The sequence below is a fragment of the Oncorhynchus mykiss genome, chromosome 17 (assembly GCF_057628025.1).
Source record: "Oncorhynchus mykiss isolate SJ-2025 chromosome 17, ASM5762802v1, whole genome shotgun sequence".
NCBI classification, from domain to species: Eukaryota; Metazoa; Chordata; class Actinopteri; order Salmoniformes; family Salmonidae; genus Oncorhynchus; species Oncorhynchus mykiss.
In genome coordinates, this window is record NC_143038.1 from 31,556,805 (window position 1) to 31,579,026 (window position 22,222).

General features: G+C 42.8%; 1 protein-coding gene across 1 annotated transcript in view; it reads left to right on the top strand.

The window, feature by feature from the left end:
- Window positions 1–9,908: 9,908 nt before the first annotated feature.
- The window catches only part of LOC110493995 (neuroendocrine convertase 1), a 34,398-nt gene continuing 22,084 nt past the window's right edge, over window positions 9,909–22,222 (top strand). The window contains exons 1-5 of the mRNA XM_021568647.3: window positions 9,909–11,266; window positions 13,595–13,699; window positions 14,225–14,347; window positions 20,670–20,816; window positions 21,883–21,959. Of these exons, the coding sequence (XP_021424322.2) occupies window positions 11,078–11,266; window positions 13,595–13,699; window positions 14,225–14,347; window positions 20,670–20,816; window positions 21,883–21,959 (641 nt within the window). The 5' untranslated portion in view covers window positions 9,909–11,077. The remainder of the gene's footprint in view (window positions 11,267–13,594; window positions 13,700–14,224; window positions 14,348–20,669; window positions 20,817–21,882; window positions 21,960–22,222) is intronic.

The window sequence follows — 22,222 nt, forward strand, 5'->3', positions numbered from 1 at the left end:
CAAAGCATTACATGGGCTTGCTCCTACTTATCTTTCCGATTTGGTCCTGCCGTACATACCTACACGTACGCTATGGTCACAAGACGCAGGCCTCCTAATTGTCCCTAGAATTTCTAAGCAAACAGCTGGAGGCAGGGCTTTCTCCTATAGAGCTCAATTTTTATGGAATGGTCTGCCTACCCATGTGAGAGACGCAGACTCGGTCTCAACCTTTAAGTCTTTACTGAAGACTCATCTCTTCAGTAGGTCATATGATTGACTGTAGTCTGGCCCAGGAGTGTGAAGGTGAACGGAGAGGCTCTGGAGCAACGAACAGCCCTTGCTGTCTCTGCCTGGCCGGTTCCCCTCTCTCCACTGGGATTCTCTGCCTCTAACCCTATTACAGGGGCTGAGTCACTGGCTTACTGGTGCTCTTTCATGCCGTCCCTAGGAGGGTGCGTCACTTGAGTTGGTTGAGTCACTGATGTGATCTTCCTGTCTGGGTTGGGGCCCCCCCTTGGGTTGTGCCGTGGCGGAGATCTTTGTGGGCTATACTCGGCCTTGTCTCAGGATGGTAAGTTGGTGGTTGAAGATATCCCTCTAGTGGTGTGGGGGCTGTGCTTTGGCAAAGTGGGTGGGGTTCTCCTGCCTGTTTGGCCCTGTCCGGGGGTATCGTCGGATGGGGCCACAGTGTCTCCTGATCCCTCCTGTCTCAGCCTCCAGCCTCCCTCTAAATACTCCCTCTAAATACTTATGCTGCAGTAGTTTATGTGTCGGGGGGCTAGGGTCAGTCTGTTATATCTGGAGTATTTCTCCTGTCTTATCCGGTGTCCTGTGTGAATTTAAGTATGCTCTCTCTAATTCTCGCTTTCTTTCTTTCTTTCTCTCTCTCGGAGGACCTGAGCCCTACGACCATGCCTCAGGACTACCTGGCATGATGACTACTTGATGTCCCCAGTCCACCTGGCCGTGCTGCTGCTCCAGTTTCAACTGTTCTGCCTGTGGCTATGGAACCTGTTCACCGGACGTGCTACCTGTCCCAGACCTGCTGTTTTCAACTCTCTAGAGACAGCAGAAGCGGTAGAGATACTCTCAATGATTGAAAAGCCAACTGACCTTTACTCCTGAGGTGCTGACTTGTTGCACCCTCGACAACTACTGTGATAATTATTATTTGACCATGCTGGTCATTTATGAACATTTGAACATCTTGGCCATGTTCTGTTATAATCTCCACCCGGCACAGCCAAAAGAGGACTGGCCACCCCTCATAGCCTGGTTCCTCTCTAGGTTTCTTCCTAGGTTTTGGCCTTTCTAGGGAGTTTTTCCTAGCCACAGTGCTTCTACACCTCCATTGCTTGCTGTTTGGGGTTTTAGGCTGGGTTTCTGCACAGCACTTTGAGATATCAGCTGATGTAAGAAGGGCTATATAAATACATTTGATTTGATTCGAAAGAGCCCATGGGAGACAGACAGGGCTAAGAAAGAGAGAACCTGTAATTATCTCTGTCATTATCTCACGCTTTTCCCCTTTGTTTGACTCTTTCCATGCACAAACACAGGTGCTTCCACACACACCGCACACTCCCTTACATTAAGAGAGATAGGGGGAAAGGGATGACAAATGGTTGATGACATGGCTGAGCTAGGTGAAGTAGAGACTCAGAGTAGGTGAAGAAAGAGTGGTAGAGAGAAATAATTGTCTTTAATGAATGTCTGAGACGGGGTAAATGGAGCGTTGTGATCCTGAATCTGTGTTGGTTGATTTCATTTGATTTGGGATAGAGAGTTCAAGACGTCTCTACTATCCTCTGACTTTATTGAATGTTTGGAATGTTTGTGCTATCAACCATACCCATATAGGTTCGCTGCCCTGAGGCTAAAATGTATGTAGTCAGGAGTGGGGGTTTTCCAAGCCTACAGACCATATTGTCTCCATTAGTCTTGCTCTGAAAGCAATAACAATGGTGTGAGTGTGTTCCCAACTTGCTTTAGGTACAGTATCTAGTGCACGTTATCAAGAACAAAGCCTGAATATCAGACCTTCCATAGAAAGGTAACGGTTCTGATACCTCTGTTGGTTGGAGCACGGGGCTAGCAACACCAGGGTTGTGGGTTCGATTCCAACACGAGCCACATATGCTGTAATTCAATTAAGTTAAAAGAGTCTGCTCCAATGACCATGAATTGCGTTAGCAGTAGCACAGTGCAATCCATTCAACAGAACTCTATTCTGATCTATTCCAGAGGAAGCCGGTGATTGCGACACTAAGAAGCTTGCTGCTGTCCCCCTTTGGAGAGTGACACGTTGACACGTCTCCTCGGCTGACTCAGAGTCTCCACTGAGCCTATACAGGACAGTCATTTCCTGTGGTAGGGGCTCTTTAGCTGTTGGGCTCCACAGACAGACGTCATTCTACACATCATTAGACTTGGAAATTCCCCTTTCATGCACCTCTCTGTAGACACAACCCTGATTGGAGCTGGAAAAAGCAACACAATTAGGTGACGACAATAGGACCGAGCGTAAGTTGATCTTTTTTTGTAACGCTACTTTAAAGTATACAGTACTTTGTAAAGGATTTATTGTAGTTTCTCTTCCCTCCTTTAATTCTTCCTTCTCTTCTTCCTCCTCCTCCATTTGACATAGTGCCCTCCTCCGTCCAAAATGAGAGAATGGTTTGGACACAAAAATAGACAAAGCTTCAGAAATATTCCTTGTATGTTTTAAAATGTAATTTTTCTTGCTTACACAGCCATCAGTGGATTTATTATAACTTCATATAGACGTTTCAGTGTCACCCTTCTTCGGCGTGTGTAACATGTTCCTAAAACGTCAGCGGGTTATAGAGTCTCCTCCTCCTCTTCCTCCTCTGCAGCCTGTTTTCCTGTGTAAATCCTATCAGGCCATGCTCTTAGTGAGTGTTCTACTAAAGCAAACAGGTGTTGCTAGGTAGAGGTGGAAACCACGTCAGATCTACTCCTGTACTGTTTGCTCACAGCCAGGTAACAAGATGAGAAGAAGCCACGCCGCCCCTGAGAGGGCAAGCCTCCACGTCTTGCCTCCTCACTCTTGGCTCAATGTGTAGATTTAGTAAACTGTTTTATTTCCAGATTTCTATTATGTCTTAGATGTCTTAGATGTGCATAATTCGATTCAAATCAAATCTGTTTGCTATCATTTCATTTCCCTCTTAATGTAGGTTGCTTGTTAGTGGTGGAACATGGAGGTCAATATACACCGAACAAAAATATAAATTATATTTTTTTGTCCCATATTTCATGAGCCGAATAAAAGATCCCAGACATTTTCCATAAGCACAAAAATCTTAATTCTCAAAAATGTTGTGTACAAATTTGCTTGCATCCCTGTTTAATGAGCATTTTTAAATTGCCAAGATAATCCATCCACCTGACAGGTGTGACATAAATGAAGAAGATCATTACACAGGTGCACCTTGTGCTCGGGACAATAAAAGGTCACTCTAAAATGTACAGTTTTGTCACACAACACAATGCCACAGATGTCTCAAGTTTTGAGGGAGCGTGAAATTGGTATGCTGCCTGCAGGAATATCCACCAGAGTTGTTGCCAGAGAATTGAATGTTAATTTCTCAACCATAATCTGCCTCCAACGTAATTTTAGAGAATTTGGTAGTATGTCCAACCTGATTCACAACCGCAGACCACGTGTACCCAAGCCAGCCCAGCCCAGCACCATCACCTGCGGGATCGTCTGAGACCAGCCACCCGGACAGCTGATGAAACTGGGTTTGCACAACAGAAAGATTTCTGCACAAACTGTCAGAAACAGTCTCAGGGAATCTCATCTGCGTGCTCGTTGTCCTCACCAGTGTCTTGACCTGACTGCAGTTCAGCATCGTAACTGACTTCAGTCAGCAAATGTTCACCTTCGCTGGCCACTGGTACGCTGGAGAAGTGTGCTCTTCACAAATGAATCCAGATTTCAACTGTACCGGGCAAATGTAGCTCCAACATCGTTTTAGAGAATTTGGCAGTACATCCAACCGGCCTCACAACCGCAGACCATATATATGGAGTCATGTGGGTGAGCGGTTTGCTGATGTTAGCATTGTGAACAGAGTGCCCCATGTTGGCGGTAGGGTTATGGTATGGCAGGCAAAAGCTACAGACAATGAATACAATTGCATTTTATCAAAGAGAATTTGACTGCATAGAGATACCTTGACAAGATCCTGAGGCCCATTGTCGTGCCATTCATCTGCCGCCATCACCTTATGTTTCAACATGATAATGCACGTCCCAGTGTCCCAAGGATCTGTACACAATTCCTGGAAGCTGAAAATGTCCCAGTTCTTCCATGGCCTGCATGTTCACAAGACACTTTGGATTCTTCAAAACAGTGCCCCTATCAGTCATCTAGTCTATTTATACATCATATAGCTAACCAGTTGAGCTAGCGAACAATGTAAGAAAATTATCATTTCCAATTGGAAAAATACTCTGTCAACAGGCTCTGCATTTCAGGAATCACAGTGGCAAGCACCCCTGGTGCACTGGTCAATTATTTAGCCAAATAAACAATACAACTTTTACCACAAAAAAAACAAAACAATTGTATTTGTCACGTGCCGAATACAACAGGTGTAGTAGACCTTGGTCAATTATTTAGCCAAATAAACAATACAATTTTTAATTAAATTTTTTTTTTTTAAATGTATTTGTCACGTGCCGAATACAACAGGTGTAGTAGATCTTACAGTGAAATGCTTACTTACAAGCCCTTAACCAATGATGCAGTTTTAAGAAAATACCTAAAAAATACAAATAGAAAAATGAAGAGATAAGAAAACAAATAATTAAAGAACAGCAGTAAATAACAATTGCGTGGCTATATACAGGGGGTACTGGTACAGAGTCAATGTGTCAATGTGTGGGGGCACTGGTGTCGAGGTAATTGAGATAATTATGTACATGCAGGTAGGGTTGTTAAAGGGGCTACGCATAGATAATAACAGAGAGTAGTAGCACTGTGGGGGGTGCATATAGTCTGGGTAGCCATTTGATTAGCTGTTCAGGAGTCTTATGGCTTGGGGGTAAAAACTGTTTAGAAGCCTCTTGGACCTAGACTTGGTGCTCCGGTACCGCTTGCCGTGCGGTAGCAGAGAAAACAGTCTATGACTAGGGTGGCTGGAGTCTTTGACGATTTTTAGGGCCTTCCTCTGACACCGCCTGGTATAGAGGTCCTGGATGGCAGGAAGCTTTGCCCCGGTAATGTCCTGGGCCGTACACACTACCCTCTGTAGTGCCTTGCGGTCGGAGGCCAAGCAGTTGCCATACCAGGCAGTGATGCAACCCGTCAAGATGCTCTCGATGGTGCAGCTGTAAAATCTTTTGAGGATCTGAGGATCCATGCCAAATCTTGTCAGTCTCCTGAGGGGGATTAGGTGCCCTCTTCACGACTGTCTTGGGGTGCTTGGACTATGTTAGTTTGTTGTTGATCTGGACGCCAAGGAACTTGAAGCACTCAACCTGCTCCACTACAGCCCTGTCAATGAGAATGGGGCATGCTGGGTCCTCCTTTTCCTGTAGTCCACAATCAACTCCTTTGTCTTGATCATGTTGAGGGAGAGGTTTTTGTCCTTGCACCACATAGTCAGGTCTCTGACCTCCTCCCTATAGGCTGTCTCATCGTTGTCGGTGATCAGGCCTACCACTGTTGTGTCATCAGCGAACTTAATGATGGTGTTAGAGTTGTGCTTGGCCGTGCAGTCATGAGTGTACAGGGAGTACAGGAGGGAACTGAGCATGCACCCCTGAGGGGCCCCCGTGTTGAGGATCAGTGTGGCATATGTGTTGTTACCTACCCTTACCACCTGGGGGCGGCCTGTCAGGAAGTCTAGGATCCAGTTGCAGATGGAGCTGTTTAGTCCCAGGGTCCTTAGCTTAGTGATGAGTTTTGTGGGCACTATGGTGTTGAACGCTGAGCTGTAGTCAATGAATAGCGTTCTCACATAGGTGTTCCTTTTGTCCACGTGGGAAAGGGGAGTGTGGAGTGCAATCGAGATTATTTCACCTGTGGATCAGCTACAGCTGCAGCTGTACATAGTCCATCAGTAAATAGCCCACCCAATTTACCTACCTCATCCCCATACTGTTTTTATTTATTTACTTTTCTGCTCTTTTGCACACCAATATCTCTACCTGCACATGACCATCTGATCATTTATCACTCCAGTGTTTATCTGCTAAATTGTAAGTATTCGCCTACCTCCTCATGCCTTTTGCACACAATGTATATAGACTCTTTTTTTCTCTCTTTTTTTCCCACTATGTTATTGACTTGTTTATTGTTTACTCCATGTGTAACTCTGTGTTGCTGTCTGTTCACACTGCTATGCTTTATCTTGGCCAGATCGCAGTTGTAAATGAGAACTTGTCCTCAACTGGCCTACGTGGTTAAATAAAGGTGAAATAAAAGAAAAAATTGGAGTGGGTCTAAGGTTTCTGGGATAATGGTGTTGATGTGAGCCATGACCACCTTTTCAAAGCATTTCATGGCTACAGACGTGAGTGCTACGGGTCGGTAGTCGGTGGGACTATGGTGGTCTGCTTGAAATAGTGGCCAGTTGGTCAGCGCATGCTCACAGTACACGTCCTGGTAATCTGTCTGGCCCAGCAGCCTTGTGAATGTCGACCTGTTTAAATGCGGAGAGCATGATCACACAGTCATCCGGAACAGTTGATGCTCTCATGCATGTTTCAGTGTTACTTGCCTCGCAGCGAGCATAGAAGTCATTTAGCTCATCTGGTAGGCTCGTGTCACTGGGCAGCTCTTGGCTGTGCTTCTCTTTTTAGTCTGTAATAGTTTACAAGCCCTGTGACATCCGACGAGTGTCGGAGCCGGTGTATTACGATTAGATCTTAGTCCTGTGTTGGTGCTTTGCCTTTATGATGGCTCTCTTGAAGTCATAGCGCGATTTCTTATAAGCTTCTGGGTTAGTGTCCCGCTCCTTAAAAGCGGCAGCTCTTCCCTTTAGCTCAGTGCGAATGTTGCCTGTAATCCATGGCTTCTGGTGGGGTATGTACATACAGTCCCTGTGGGGACGACGTCCTCGATGGTCTTATTGATAAAGCCTGATGTGACTGATGTGGTGAACTCCTCAATGCCATCGGAAGAATCCCGGGAACATATTCCAGTCTGTGCTAGCAAAACAGTCCTGTAGTTTAGCATCTGCTTCATCATCTGGCCACTTTTTATAGACCAAGTCACTGGTGCTTCCTGCTTTCATTTTTGCTTGTAAGCAGGAATCAGAAGGATAGAGTTAGGGTCAGATTTGCCAAATGGGGGCGAGGGAGAGCTTTGTACGCGTCTCTGTGTGTGGAGTAGACGTGGTCTAGATTTTTTTTTACGTCTGGTTGCACATTTAACATGTTGATAGAAATTCGATAAAACTGATTTAAGTTTCCCTGCATTAAAGTCCCCGGCCACTAGGAACGCCGCATCTGGATGAGCGTTTTCCTGTTTGCTTATGGCAGAATACAGCTCAATTAATGAGGATTTAGTTACAACCTTGCTCTGTGTTGGTATATAGACAGCTACGAAAAAATTTTATGAAAACTCTCTGAGTAAATAGTGAGGTCTGCAGCTTATCATAAGATACTCCACCTCAGGCAAGCAAAACTTTGAGACTTCCTTAGATATCATGCGCCAACTGTTGTTTACATAAATGCATAAGCCCCCGCCCCGCATCTTACCAGAGGCTGCTGTTCTGTTCCCACTGCCCTCACTGGCTTTCATGCGTTTCAAATATGAGCTTGTCCGAGCAATATGTCGGACTTGACAGTTGCTATCCATTGGAGTGCTGCGATTGGTTGCCCAAAATTCCGTGATTGGGCTAACCGAAGGGTCAATTGATTTAGCTGCTCGAGAAGACAAGATAACTCTTCTCAAACGCACAATTGCATGTCAAAGAAGGGAAACACAACATCAAAAAGGACACTTAGTTTTAATACAACCAAGTGAGTTTGTCGCTATGGTCATCAAAGCCAACCTGGACTCAGGGGTAGATGTAACATAGTAAATGTAAATCCGGAACATTCCAATTAGTACGATATGTTACGTTTCGTATGGTATGTATTAATTTGTGGATGTCCATCATCCATTTCATATGATTTGTTTCGAATTAAAATGTGTATGATATTTAAGTTAAGAATTGCAATTCGTACAATATGTTATGAATTTTTAAAACGTATGATATGTTACAAATTCAAATTTATTGTTGCTAACATTAACTAAGTGGCTAACATTAGATAGGGGTTAGGGATTAAGGTTAGGGTTAGGGTTAGGAGTTAGGTTAAAGGTTAATGTTAGGGTTACAGGAAGGGTTAGCAAAGTAGCTAAAAAATAGTACATTTTTTATTTTTTTTATCCGTTATTTTACCAGGTAAATTGACTGAGAACACATTCTCATTACTAGCAACGACCTGGGGGATAGTTACAGGGGAGAGGAGGGGGGATGAATGAGCCAATTGTAAACTGGGGATTATTAGGTGATCGTGATGGTTTGAGGGCCAGATTGGGAATTTAGCCAGGACACCGGGGTTAACACCCCTACTCTTACGATAAGTGCCATGGGATCTTTAATGACCTCAGAAAGTCAGGACACCCGTTTAATGTCCCATCTGAAAGATGGCACCCTACACAGGGCAGTGTCTGTCCTGGGGCATTGGGATATATTTTTAGACCCGAGAAAAGAGTGGCTCCTACTGGCCCTCCAACACCACTTCCAGCAGCATCTGGTCTCCCATCCAGGGACTGACCAGGACCAACCCTCCTTAGCTTCAGAAGCAAGCCAGCAGTGGTATGCAGGGTGGTATGCTGCTGGCAAGTACTAGCAAAGTTGTTAATTATCTAAAATGCTAAAGTTGTCTGTGATGAGATTTGAACATGCAACGTTTAGGTTGCGAATATATATTTTGCATAAGTAACATTCTGTCTTATGTAACATATCATACCAATTTACATTTACTATGTTACGTCTAGTCTATGAGACCAGGCTGTCAAAACACACAACACACTCCTTGCTTTGATGGGAGGGCATGGAATTAGCATTAATTGCGTGTGAGAGCATATTATAAATGGGCTGGATTACAATTAAACCAATTTTCGCCATTGTGGCTGGATGATTCATTGTGACATTAGTGTAGGTGGTTTAGGTTATGCCTATTCATGAGTTTATTTGAGCCCTTAAAGGTCCTGAACAGTCATTCTGAAAAGTACCTTTTCTCTCATGGCTAACTACCAAGAACTTTGAAAAGACAGGCTGAGTGGACGGGGAGCTTATATTCATGAGCTTGCCTTGACTGACAGCTCTGTGAAATGCCTATGTCAAGCAACTTGGATACAGTGAGCAGTGTTGCAGTAAAATCATCTCAAGCTAATTTGGTGATACATGAAGCAACTCAAACATTGAAATTGCATCAATGATATATATTTTTTTCATATAGATCTCTCGTTTGGCATGTCTCTTGTGATGCGTTTCACAGCAGCACGGACTGATGTGTTGACTTGACAACTGTGTCAGAGTTTTCAATAACCCTTCCCCCCTTTTGTTCTATGCTGTCTGAAACACCTAGCTAGCCAGTAACTAGTTAACACCAGACACAGATGAAAGGGGAAACATATAGTATCTTTGCCATAGGCGAATAGGGTAAACTTTGAATGATAATTTCTGACACCCTACAGTCAAATTCCAAATAACATACACGACTTAGTCTACAAAATACTAATAGACTACTTAGGCTACTTCGTTAGTCTATTCTTATCATAGGTCACGGCTACATAATAGGCATGTGCCCCCCCAAAAAAGTATTATCATTCAGTATCATAAACATAGGCCTAGTATTACGTTGTATGCTCTTTAAGCCCTATGCCCTATTATACAGGCTGTTATACACTGAGTATACACAATCCGCAATCCATGTCTCAATTGTCTCAAGGCTTAAAAATCATTCTTTAACCTGTCTCCTCCCCTTCATCTACACTGATTGTAATGGATTTAACAAGTGACATCAGGAGCGGATCATAGCTTCCACCTGGATTCACCTGGTCAGTCTGTCATGAAAAAGCAGGTGTTCTTAAAGTGTTGTATACTGAGTGTATTAAGATGATAATATATGACCTAAATTCAAAGCACACAGTAAATGATCTATTTCAATCATCCATGTTTTTAACCGAAAATCATTTGCCCATATGAAACCACTTGCTTGCTTTCACCTTGTCCTCACCCAAAGAGCTGTCCAATGCGGTGGTGCTGAAATAGCGTCTACACTACCGTGACGTGCGCTGCATAAATGCGTCACCACAGTGAGCTCTCCTGCGGGGGGGGGGGGGGGGGGGGGGGGCATGTAACAGATACACTTGAAGACAATCGTCAATCTGAGGTATTGAAATTAAGTCGTGCCATTATCTTACACATCTCAAACACCCACACAGTATACTGCAATGCTAAAAGAAAATAGTGCCTATTCTTGCTCTTGCATTTTCCTTGCACAATAACAACAACAAATCATAGAGATAATAACGCAATAATAACATAATTATTAAGTTTGGGCGTGCTTCAGGTGATGGTCTACTTGGCTGACGTAGTCTATGGTTAGGCTCTGCACAGACATGTTTGGTGCACATACATTACTGTTATAGTAACCTAGTATTAATTCTTATACTCCTGCAAACTTGAATAAAAAAATAGAGGGATATTTTTAGATATAACTTTTCCCTCTGACGCTCTTTCTCACCAACTGTCTCTCTCGGGACTCGAGCATAGACCCTATCCCAGGTATAGACTCGTTGACGTCAGAGACCCTTCGTAATTTGACGTGTAAACATTCCCGTCCCCTTCCACGGTTTACTCTCCGCTTGCTTTCCTTGATGGTTCAATAAGGCAATAACGCGGTGACAGGACCTCTCATTCCCACCCAGCACTTTGAAGGAAAAAAGACACGAACCAAGGGGAACCAACAGAAATTTATTTATTTAATATTACTTACATTTTCGTTTGGAATTGTCTTATATGCTTTCTAAGAGCATCAATCTAGTCGTATTTTCTCTGAGATGGAAATGAGATGTCGCCCAACAACGGTAATGTGCTGTGCTTTTGTGGTTCTGTTCTCCATCGCTCGTTCCGTGGATGCTTCATTCGGGGACAGACAGTACCTCAACGAATGGGCGGTGGAGATTCCGGGAGGACCGGACGCCGCAAGGTCCATCGCCAAAGAACTGGACTACCGACTAGTCCGCCAGGTATGTTAGCGCCACAGCAACGCCCCGAGACCACGTTTATCCTCGAGTAGTATTTGAACTATGTACTTCTCTCTTTACACTATACAATTAATATGTTAAATTTGGCTCAGGGAATATCCTTGGTCTTGGTCTCAGTAGCCTATTCAGCTTTGTTTTATCAATTATTCAGTTGGTTGTATTAATACATAGCTGTTGAAAGCTCATGGAGGGCGCCACGGCAGCCTTGTTGCTGATGTTGTAGCCTGTACAGCAGCATCCTTACTGAACTTCTGCTTCAGCCAAGATTAAAACACTACAACCATAGTGATTGGTGTATTCTGTCAATCATCTTCAGTATTCTGGTCAGAGTGAGCAGGGAAATGCAATTGTGTAACCTATGAAATTTCCATTATTGTCTTTTTTTTACCATCAGTGTATTTCGGTATCACTGTTACTTTATATTAAGTAAATTGATATCATCAATCAAAAACAAATAATTTAGTCTATCAGTGTATTTGCGCAAAATATGGGGATCCAATCCATATTTTAAGACTTATTCTTTTGAACAAGTTCATTTTGTACTGTATACAATAGCCCCCTTCTGTAAATATGTCTATTGCCAATGTTGTAATTCACTGTCTACCTTGTCCAAAACATTAGGCCTGTACACCCCCTGACGAGCTCTCTATAATCCACTCAGAGGAACCTAGCTCTCTGACTACACAGGTCAACAACCTATGTTTCCATTCGGCCAGGGGATGGGTATGATGCCATATCAGCATTATCAATATAATAGGCCTGAACTGTGGCTTAGAATAATTTATAGGTTAGGCCTAAATCATTTATGCAATTTTATTTTAATTGTATTTTCTCCCTTGACCAAAGCACCCTCTAGTGGCCTCATGGGTGGGTGTTTTAAATATTTTTAATAATTTCATAATGAATAAACTTCTTTTTTTTAAACACAGAAAATCTGGTGTTTCTATGTCAAACGGTTTTGTTATATTTCAGTCTACTGTGATGTATATAAAGTCTAATATTGGGATGTAAACTCAAAATGCAATACATTTCAACTATATCTGACATGGTACAGGTTTCTTCTTTTTTTGTGTTAGGCATATGCTTTTGTTTCAAACTAGATTTATTTAAGAATACCAAGAAACACTCTGTGTGACCCTGATTTAAAAGGTAAACAGTAATATCTGTGATTGATTCATTATTTGCACATTTGCACAATTTGTGTGATATCGTGACAAACACCTGTAGATTCCGTGGGTTCAGCTGTGTTAACCTTGCTTTCTGAGGAAATTGCTGAACAAAGCCTGTTGTAAATACAGTCAGGTCCGATATTATTTGCACCTTTTATAAAGATGAGCAAAAAAGACTGCATAAAATAAACAATACAAATACTGAGCTATAAAAAAAGTGAAAATTATATTATTGTATATTAATACAATTGCTCAGAAAAATAGATTTAATCAAGTTATATAAAAAAAAAAATCTCCAAAATATAGGGGTCAGAATCATTGGGAACCTTTACTTTCAAACCTCCAGCACCCTCCCCTTTTTAAAAAACATTTATTCAACTAGGCAAGTCAGTTACAAACAAATTCTGATTTACAATGAAAGCCTACTGGGAAACAGTGGGTTAACTGCATTGTTCAGGGGAAGAACAACAGATTTTTTACCTTAAATAATACTTATTTTCCACCATAATCTGCTAATCAATTAATTAAACATCCTACAATGTGATTTTCTGGATTTTTTTTCTCATTTTGTCTGTCATAGTTGAAGTGTACCTATGATGAAAATTACAGGCCTCTCTCATCTTTTTAAGTGGGAGAACTTGCACAATTGGTGGCTTACTAAATACCTTTTTGCCCCACTGTAGCTCAATATATCGATTATTTATTCTATGCAGTCTTTTTTGTCCATCTTATCAAGGGTGTTAATAATTTGGGACCTGACTGTATAAGTACCAAGGAAATTGGCACGGCTATTGTGGTATCTGCCTTCCAGTCACATAAATATAATAATATAATATCAACATCTACCGACGTTTGAGAATGATCTAAGGTAGCCTATTGATTTAACAAGCTGTTCAAGACATTCAAAGTGAGATGTGTAACTGGTGTAACATGACGCAAGGCGCTTGTATGGCGATGCCAAAGGAAAATGTCCGTCCTGGGTGGACAATAAGGTTCTATTCTTTGATTCTATTCTATAATTAAAAAGGATTGCATTGATAATAACATGCAGTCCTCTGTTAGGGGATTGACAGGAAGAGGTTAATGGTGTTACACCACTGCTGTGAAATATTCAACAACCCACCACTCTCCTCGTCTGCAGATTGGGACGCTAGAAAACCATTACTTGTTCAAACACCAGACTCATCCTAGCAGGACGAAACGAAGTGCCGATCACATCACCAAACGCCTGTCTGAGGATGATCGGGTAAACAATCCTGTGTCTGTAACATTGTCTGTGGCTATGTTTGAACTTGTACCCTATGTCCTATTTAGTGCTCTACTTTTGGCCAGAACACTTGTGCGTGTGCATTAGCAACGTAAACAAAATGACAGTATGAACATAAGTCATTGACAGATTGTTTTGGCCTGTGTGGTCCAGCGGTTATAGCTGCAGAACCCCGGCACGCAAGTATGCCAGAGTCGGCATACGTTTGAATCCAGCCCACTGCCCCTTTGACTTTAGCCTGGGTGCCAGTCTGTTTCTGCTATCATGCCAGCTACTTGTGAGATTGTCATGCCAACGACAATGCCTTGGCTTGACAACGACAATGGAGCAGGCAAAAGCACAAACAGATCTGAGACCAGGCGACTTTGAGTCCTCCTCCCCCTTTCTTCCCATTTCTCCAACTGTACTATCGCTTAAATAAAGCTCAATGAATATGAAATGAATGGGACTGCCCCACCCCTTGTAAAAATGTAGATTGATTCTCTCATCTCGTTGGGTGTCTAGGTATCGTGGGCGGAGCAACAGTATGAGAAGCAGCGCAGTAAGCGGGCGTCGCTGGGATCATGCCGGAACTGTCCAGTGGACAAGCTGTTCGATGACCCCATGTGGAACCAGCAGTGGTACCTGGTATGTCCTGAAGAGCCACACATTCCTTTATCTTTCTCATAGGCTAAGTCATACCCAGTTGGTGACATATTAGTTTGGATATTAAGATTGGTCTATTAAGGTTGTTTTTTGGTTGTCTGGTGGTCCATGTGGTGTTTTGGTTATTTTGGTTGTCATGGTGGCTAATAGCTGATGGCACAATGCTAGAATTCAAACATAGCTGGTGCCAGAATTGAAGTCCTACATAAACTACAGAAAATGTGTTTTCTGACCCGACCATCAGTTCAGATCCAGCTGGTGTCTTCTGCTGCCTTCTGTTTGGCCTGATTCACAAACACAATCCTAGCCTGGTCCCAGATCTGTTTGTGCTGTCTTGCCAATTCCTAATGGTCATTGTCACTAGGTATTGGCAAGACAGCACAAACAGATCTGGGACCAGGCTAACACAATCCCAGAGCCTTCTGAGATTCAGCGCTGGCAGGGATGGACAGCTCCCCAAATGCTGAGTGTGTCACAGTGCGGAGACTTTGCCTTCACAACCCTTTTGGATGTACAGTCATACATATTGTTTAGTGATGAGCTTGCAGGTCTTGTATTAGGGGTTTGAATATATGTTGTGGGTTAGTTTATATCACAATTAGCACCTGTCAAAATGAAAGGAAAACTTTATATGTGCGAGGAATACTGTGTGTGTGTGTGTGTGTGTGTGTGTGTGTGTGTGTGTGTGTGTGTGTGTACATGCGTTTCATAGCGAGAGAGGATGAGACAAATATCTTCAGCGATCACGCATGAATATGTATAGGAAACTTGAGAAATGTGAGACAATAGGTTTTTACTCTGTGATAAACAAATTAATTAGTAATCATCCAAAATCCCAGGCAAAGGACCCATTTGTTGAATTGAACATGCTGGCCTGGTAGGCGATTGTAAGGCAAATCAACTTCCTCCCACCTTAATCCAGTGGAACGGAATAGGCCGTCACGCATTAAGGCCCCATTTAGCGGTTATTTTAGCCCATTGAAGCCAAGTGGATGATAGTGTCACAGCTGTGTATTCCCTACCGGATACATTACAGACAGCACATTCCCTTTGTCCTGTGTTCAGGATTAACCTACGGTAGTCCAATTGGACTCCTATTCCATGTCATTAGTGATGGATTTCTTTCATCGGTTATGTTTCGATAGCTTCCAATAATAGCATTTTAGAAATTATTGTGAGAGTGGAGAGAGCAGTTTGTAATGGTTGATTCAAAGTACTCGGCCATTTATTAAAAGCATTGGCCGTGTCCGGATACCTTGCGTGTAACGCTCGTCTGAAGAAGAGGAGCATGGTACGTGTTCATGATCATTTATTCAAACTGAACACTGAAACAAAATAACAAAGTGGAGCAAAACAAAACAGTTCTGTCTGGTGCAGACACAAAACAGAAAACAACTACCCACAAACCCAGGTGGGAAAAAGGCTACCTACAGTGCCTTGCGAAAGTATTCGGCCCCCTTGAACTTTCCGACCTTTTGCCACATTTCAGGCTTCAAACATAAAGATATAAAACTGTATTTTTTTGTGAAGAATCAACAACAAGTGGGACACAATCATGAAGTGGAACGACATTTATTGGATATTTCAAACTTTTTTAACAAATCAAAAACTGAAAAATTGGGAGTGCAAAATTATTCAGCCCCCTTAAGTGAATACTTTGTAGCGCCACCTTTTGCTGCGATTACAGCTGTAAGTCGCTTGGGGTATGCCTCTATCAGTTTTGCACATCGAGAGACTGACATTTTTTCCCATTCTTCCTTGCAAAACAGTTCAAGCTCAGTGAGGTTGGATGGAGAGCATTTGTGAACAGCAGTTTTCAGTTCTTTCCATAGATTCTCGATTGGATTCAGGTCTGGACTTTGACTTGGCCATTCTAACACCTGGATATGTTTATTTTTGAACCATTCCATTGTAGATTTTGCTTTATGTTTTGGATCATTGTCTTGTTGGAAGACAAATCTCCGTCCCAGTCTCAGGTCTTTTGCAGACTCCATCAGGTTTTCTTCCAGAATGGTCCTGTATTTGGCTCCATCCATCTTCCCATCAATTTTAACCATCTTCCCTGTCCCTGCTGAAGGAAAGCAGGCCCAAACCATGATGCTGCCACCACCATGTTTGACAGTGGGGATTGGTGTGTTCAGGGTGATGAGCTGTGTTGTTTTTACGCCAAACATAACGTTTTGCATTGTTGCCAAAAAGTTCAATTTTGGTTTCATCTGACCAGAGCACCTTCTTCCACATGTTTGGTGTGTCTCCCAGGTGGCTTGTGGCAAACTTTAAACAACACTTTTTATGGATATCTTTAAGAAATGGCTTTCTTCTTGCCACTCTTCCATAAAGGCCAGATTTGTGCAATATACGACTGATTGTTGTCCTATGGACAGGGGTTCCCACCTCAGCTGTAGATCTCTGCAGTTCATCCAGAGTGATCATGGGCCTCTTGGCTGCATCTCTGATCAGTCTTCTCCTTGTATGAGCTGAAAGTTTAGAGGGACGGCCAGGTCTTGGTAGATTTGCAGTGGTCTGATACTCCTTCCATTTCAATATTATCGCTTGCACAGTGCTCCTTGGGATGTTTAAAGCTTGGGAAATCTTTTTGTATCCAAATCCGGCTTTAAACTTCTTCACAACAGTATCTCGGACCTGCCTGGTGTGTTCCTTGTTCTTCATGATGCTCTCTGCGCTTTTAACGGACCTCTGAGACTATCACAGTGCAGGTGCATTTATACGGAGACTTGATTACACACAGGTGGATTGTATTTATCATCATTAGTCATTTAGGTCAACATTGGATCATTCAGAGATCCTCACTGAACTTCTGGAGAGAGTTTGCTGCACTGAAAGTATAGGGGCTGAATAATTTTGCACGCCCAATTTTTCAGTTTTTGATTTGTTAAAAAAGTTTGAAATATCCAATAAATGTCGTTCCACTTCATGATTGTGTCCCACTTGTTGTTGATTCTTCACAACAAAATACAGTTTTATATCTTTATGTTTGAAGCCTGAAATGTGGCAAAAGGTTGCAAAGTTCAAGGGGGCCGAATACTTTCGCAAGGCACTGTAAGTATGATTCTCAATCAGAGACAACGATAGACAGCTGTCCCTGATTGAGAACCATACCCGGCCAAAACAAAGAAACACAAAAACATAGAAAAAATAACATAGAATGCCCACCCAAATCACACCCTGACCAAACCAAAATAGAGACATAACAAGCTCTAAGGTCAGGGCGTGACATTGCGTCCTAAATAGTAAGCCGTTTGGGTATGCTGAAATAGAACATTTTATAGTATGTGAAATGTCAAAGATTGTGTATGTTTATGTTTAGATGCCAGGATGTCGTACTCATTTCGGCTTTTTATCTAGTGCGAATTCGCTACGTGCTACCGAGGAAGATAATTGTCTTTTCAGACCCACCTGTGTTTGACAACAGGCCTAGCTAATAATCAGCTGATAATCAGACAAGGGGATTGAATACCGAAATGAACGAATGGTGGTAAACAAAGCAATTGCGCATAAGATGACACATTCTCAGTATGGGTGAGCCTACTATGTTGATATGTGTTACTTACTGAGTATATTTTTACTAAACAGTATGTTCTAAGTAGTATGATTAACACATAGTATGTCATTTCAGTAAGTAGTAGGCAAGACATATTTCAGACACAGCCATTAAGTCACTGTTTCAAATGTCTTAATCAGTTTTCCAGTCAACACCTGTTATTTCAAAGATAGGACGTGTGTTGTCTGTCTGTTTACATGCGTCAGTGTGTGTATTTTATCGGCTCTTTCCATTTTCCCTGAACTTGATGTTATGAGTCACTCATTACAGGAAATAAGAAAATAAATCGAGATGGCCCCTTTTTACTTATCTGGGCTGATGATCCTAATTGAATTGGTCATGAAGTGCTCTCATTTACTGTGCGTCAGTAAACGGCCATGGCTGACAAACACCTACTCCCGCCCACTCACTTGTGACGGCACTCTGATTGGCCTGGGGTGTCCCTAGGGACTGTCAGTCAGGGACATTGAATAGGCAAGAAGCAACGAGACAATGTCAATGTTTTATTTCTTACATTTCTTCTATGACGGCTTTATCATTAGGAGGGCATCTACTCGACTATAGATCGGTAGATATATAGAAAGAAAGAAAGATAGATAGAAAGAAAACAGTAGTAATAACCAAGAAAATAGAGATGTGAGGGAGGGGTGGGTGGGAGGAGATAAAAGGAGGGATAGAGGAAGAGAGAGCAGCAATGAGACCGTAGTTATTGAGAGGATAGAGTGATCGTGAGAGGAAGGGAGGGGAAAATGAGTGCGTAGAGAGGTAAAGGGATGGCGGGAGGGATGGAAGAAGAGGACATGGACAAAGGTATGGCTGTACTGATGGACAGCAGAAACGAAGGGAGGTTGAGTTAGGAGCAGAAGGAAGTGAGGGAGAAAGACACAATTGAGAGAGGGAGAGATGGAGAGAGTGATGTGGAGAGAGGAAAGATGGAGGGAGAGATAGTGACTGCGTGCAGGGAGAGTGTCTCTTTGTGTCCCAGGAGTGGGTGACTGCCTGATAAAGCAATCAAAGGAGTGACTCACAATAGATTGAGATTCCTAGCTCCGTCATGGGATGTGTGTGTGTGTGTGTGTGTGTGTGTGTGTGTGTGTGTGTGTGTGCGTGTGTGTGTGTGTGTGTGTGTGTGTGTGTGTGCGTGCGTGTCATGCGTGCATGCATGCTGATCTCAGGTCTCAGTTTGTGCGCGTAAGCGCATGTGAATGCCGATGTGTTTGTTTACCGTGTCCATTCTAAATATATGCTTGTGCGTGCGAGCTGGGCTGTTTGGAGACAACAGGTTATGTGCCAGTCAATAGATGAGTCATCCAATAAGATACCAAGACAGAAGAGCTACAGAAGCCATCAATAGGACTGCACAGCTTGATTTCTGATATCTCCGATATGCTGCCACATTCATACGTTTTATCATATATGTCATATATTCCACTGTTTTGTCAACCGTCCCTGTAGCAGAAACGTATGGTGTGGCATCTGTGTGGATGGATGAATAGGATGGTTTTAAAGATCATTCTAAACAGAGACAGTCTCCCACAACCACCCTGATCCCTTCACTTCCTCCAGTAGCCAGAGGGAAACAGAGAAAGGGGGAGCTAAAGAGGAGAGAGGGTAGATGGGCAAGTGAGAGAGAATCATTGGGGAGGAAATGGAGCAGGGGAGAGAGAGAAACAGAAAGACAGGGTCCAAAAGAGAGCGCAAGAAGATGGAGAGACCGGGGTGAGAGGGAGCAAGAGGAGAAGAGAAAAAGAAGGCGAGAGAGAGAGAGAAAGAAGAAAAGGAGAAAGGATAAAAAAAGAGTGAGAGAGAGTGGCGTTCCGCAGTGTCTGTGCATAATGCGGAAGCAGAGCAGCTCCAAAATGTTCCTAGTCTTTTTTTTGTCCTGTCTCCTGCTCTGAATCATCCCATCTGCCCTCAGGGAGGACTGCTGCTAGCACGGCACTGCTGTACTCTTACTCCCCACTGATTAGCCAATTAACACTAGTTGGGCGCCCCACACATATACACACTCATTACATGCATTAAAGGGACCACTGATTATTAGATAGAGGATTGGTAGAGGTGACAGAGGCTTAGCCTTGCACTATGACACATAATCATGACATATTATCATTTTATTTTCACATCACAAGATTCACAACCTTAGCACGGTCTTCAGTGAACCACTTATATAAATAATTTAGTTCTGGGCTGAAATATTAGTCTGAACACTCTACATAACAAGGTTTTCTACCGTAAGCAGTCAAGAGAGCCAGGACAAAGCAACATATTAATAATGAATTGCTAAAGGTCCATGTGGGACATGACTGTCTCCATTAGCGAAGATGGAGCTTGTGTAGCCCGACGGCCGTCTTAGGTTGACCTTTCTCCATTCTTTTCTTAATACTTGATTTTCACAGAGGCAATTTAGGTGAAGTACCTCATTCCTTAATTGTTAGAATGTCTTTTTTTTCCAGTTTCAGTATAGGTGTGCTACTTCCTGTATTTAAATTCTGTGCCAATGTCATGCGTATGTCAATGAGCTTATAAGCTCTATGAACACTGTATATATGCTTTAGGAATAGGGTTCAATAGTTCAACAATTGTCATGAAAACCGCTCTCTCTCCTTCTCTTCCAGCTTATATGACCTTAATGTATGCTTTAATGCTATATGTACTGTAAACATGATTTAATTACAAATAACTAAAACTACTCTCTCTCCTCCTCCTCCTCCTCTTCCTCCCCTGTGTCGGCCATTCCAGCAAGACACTCGGACGTCGTCCTCCCTGCCCAAGCTGGACCTCCACGTAATTCCCGTGTGGAGGAAAGGGATCACAGGGAAAGGAGTGGTCATCACCGTGCTGGATGACGGTCTGGAGTGGAACCACACCGACATATACCCCAACTACGTAAGTCCACATTTCCATGGCAACAGAAATCACTAAGGGAGACCGTTCCCATAGCAACATCGGTGACACTTACACAGCCATCCATGAAGCACTAATAAGCAGTAATAAATTGCAATATGATAGGTGGCGATGACGGTTGGTAAGCGTGCATAGATTATAGAACTGGAAATCAATAATAGGTGGAATTATTATGGTCCTGGATTATTTTTTTGTGGTTGTGTTGACAGGAACTACAGTATAGGTGGCTTGGAGGCAAACAGTTATTTCTCTATGAGACACAAGGCATTGGGAGACAGCCCTAGGGTCTTTCTAGAGAGGCAGAGAGAGAGAGAGAGAGAGAGAGAGGAAGTATGACAACAAGGCTGATAGAATCGACTCTGACTATAATTAACGCGACTGTGATTAATCAAAGGGACTTAATCAAGCGAGACGCTTATCCATCTTCACTCAAAGTCTCGAAGCAGACCTGTTTCAGTGATTCTGATGCAGTGTAGGTATAAAAGTGCAGCCTGACCTCAGAGCCATACGAAACATACTATACACATTTTTCTGCATCGCCAAGACTTATGATATGTACTAATCGTGTAGTTACTTTAGACAGAAACAAAAGTAGGTAGGTAGGTCCGGGGAGGATGGGTGGGCGTATACCTCGAACCGACTAGCGATCCAAGGGTTGCATCGAGTCGCACAGGGGACAACTGTGGCATTTTAGGTAACCCTTCCCCTAAACCTTTTTGTGTTTCTTCGTTAATAAATAGAAGAATGTCTTCACATCACGCTGCGCCTTGGTCTCCTCCATTCAACGAATGTGACAGTAGCAATAAACCTTTCAGACGAAGACATATTGACAAATGTTCGACATTCCTCTTTCTCAAAAATAATGGCTTTGTTTCAGCCCTAAATAATTTCCTACCTCGTCCTCTTGTCTGGTGTTCAACCATCCATGTAATTTACAGTCCCTCTCAGTGACAGGTCCCCGGTGCGGTCACCTAAGTGGGTTAAGTGGGTTGACAGATTGGGTTCTGGAGCGTATGGTGATTTTCCCTTCTCTCTCTTTCTTCTCCAGGACGCAGCAGCCAGCTACGATTTCAATGACAACGACCCTGACCCCTTCCCCAGATACGACTCCACCAATGAGAACAAGTAAATGTTCTATTTATTTTAGGGATATGCCTGCTATCATGTTTTTGTTGTTGTGAGAAGCGTGTAGCATTTTTCACACACATTTGTCTCTTTTCAAATCCTCACTTGTATATTCAATTTTTACATGCATTAGCATATTACTTATGTGGGCTATGTAGCATAGTAGCCAATAAAAATTATCTTAACATCCAGTACTAATGGAAAGTACATGTTCCTCATTGTTCGGGTCCCATGCAGTCTGGTGACCACTATAAAACCCATGT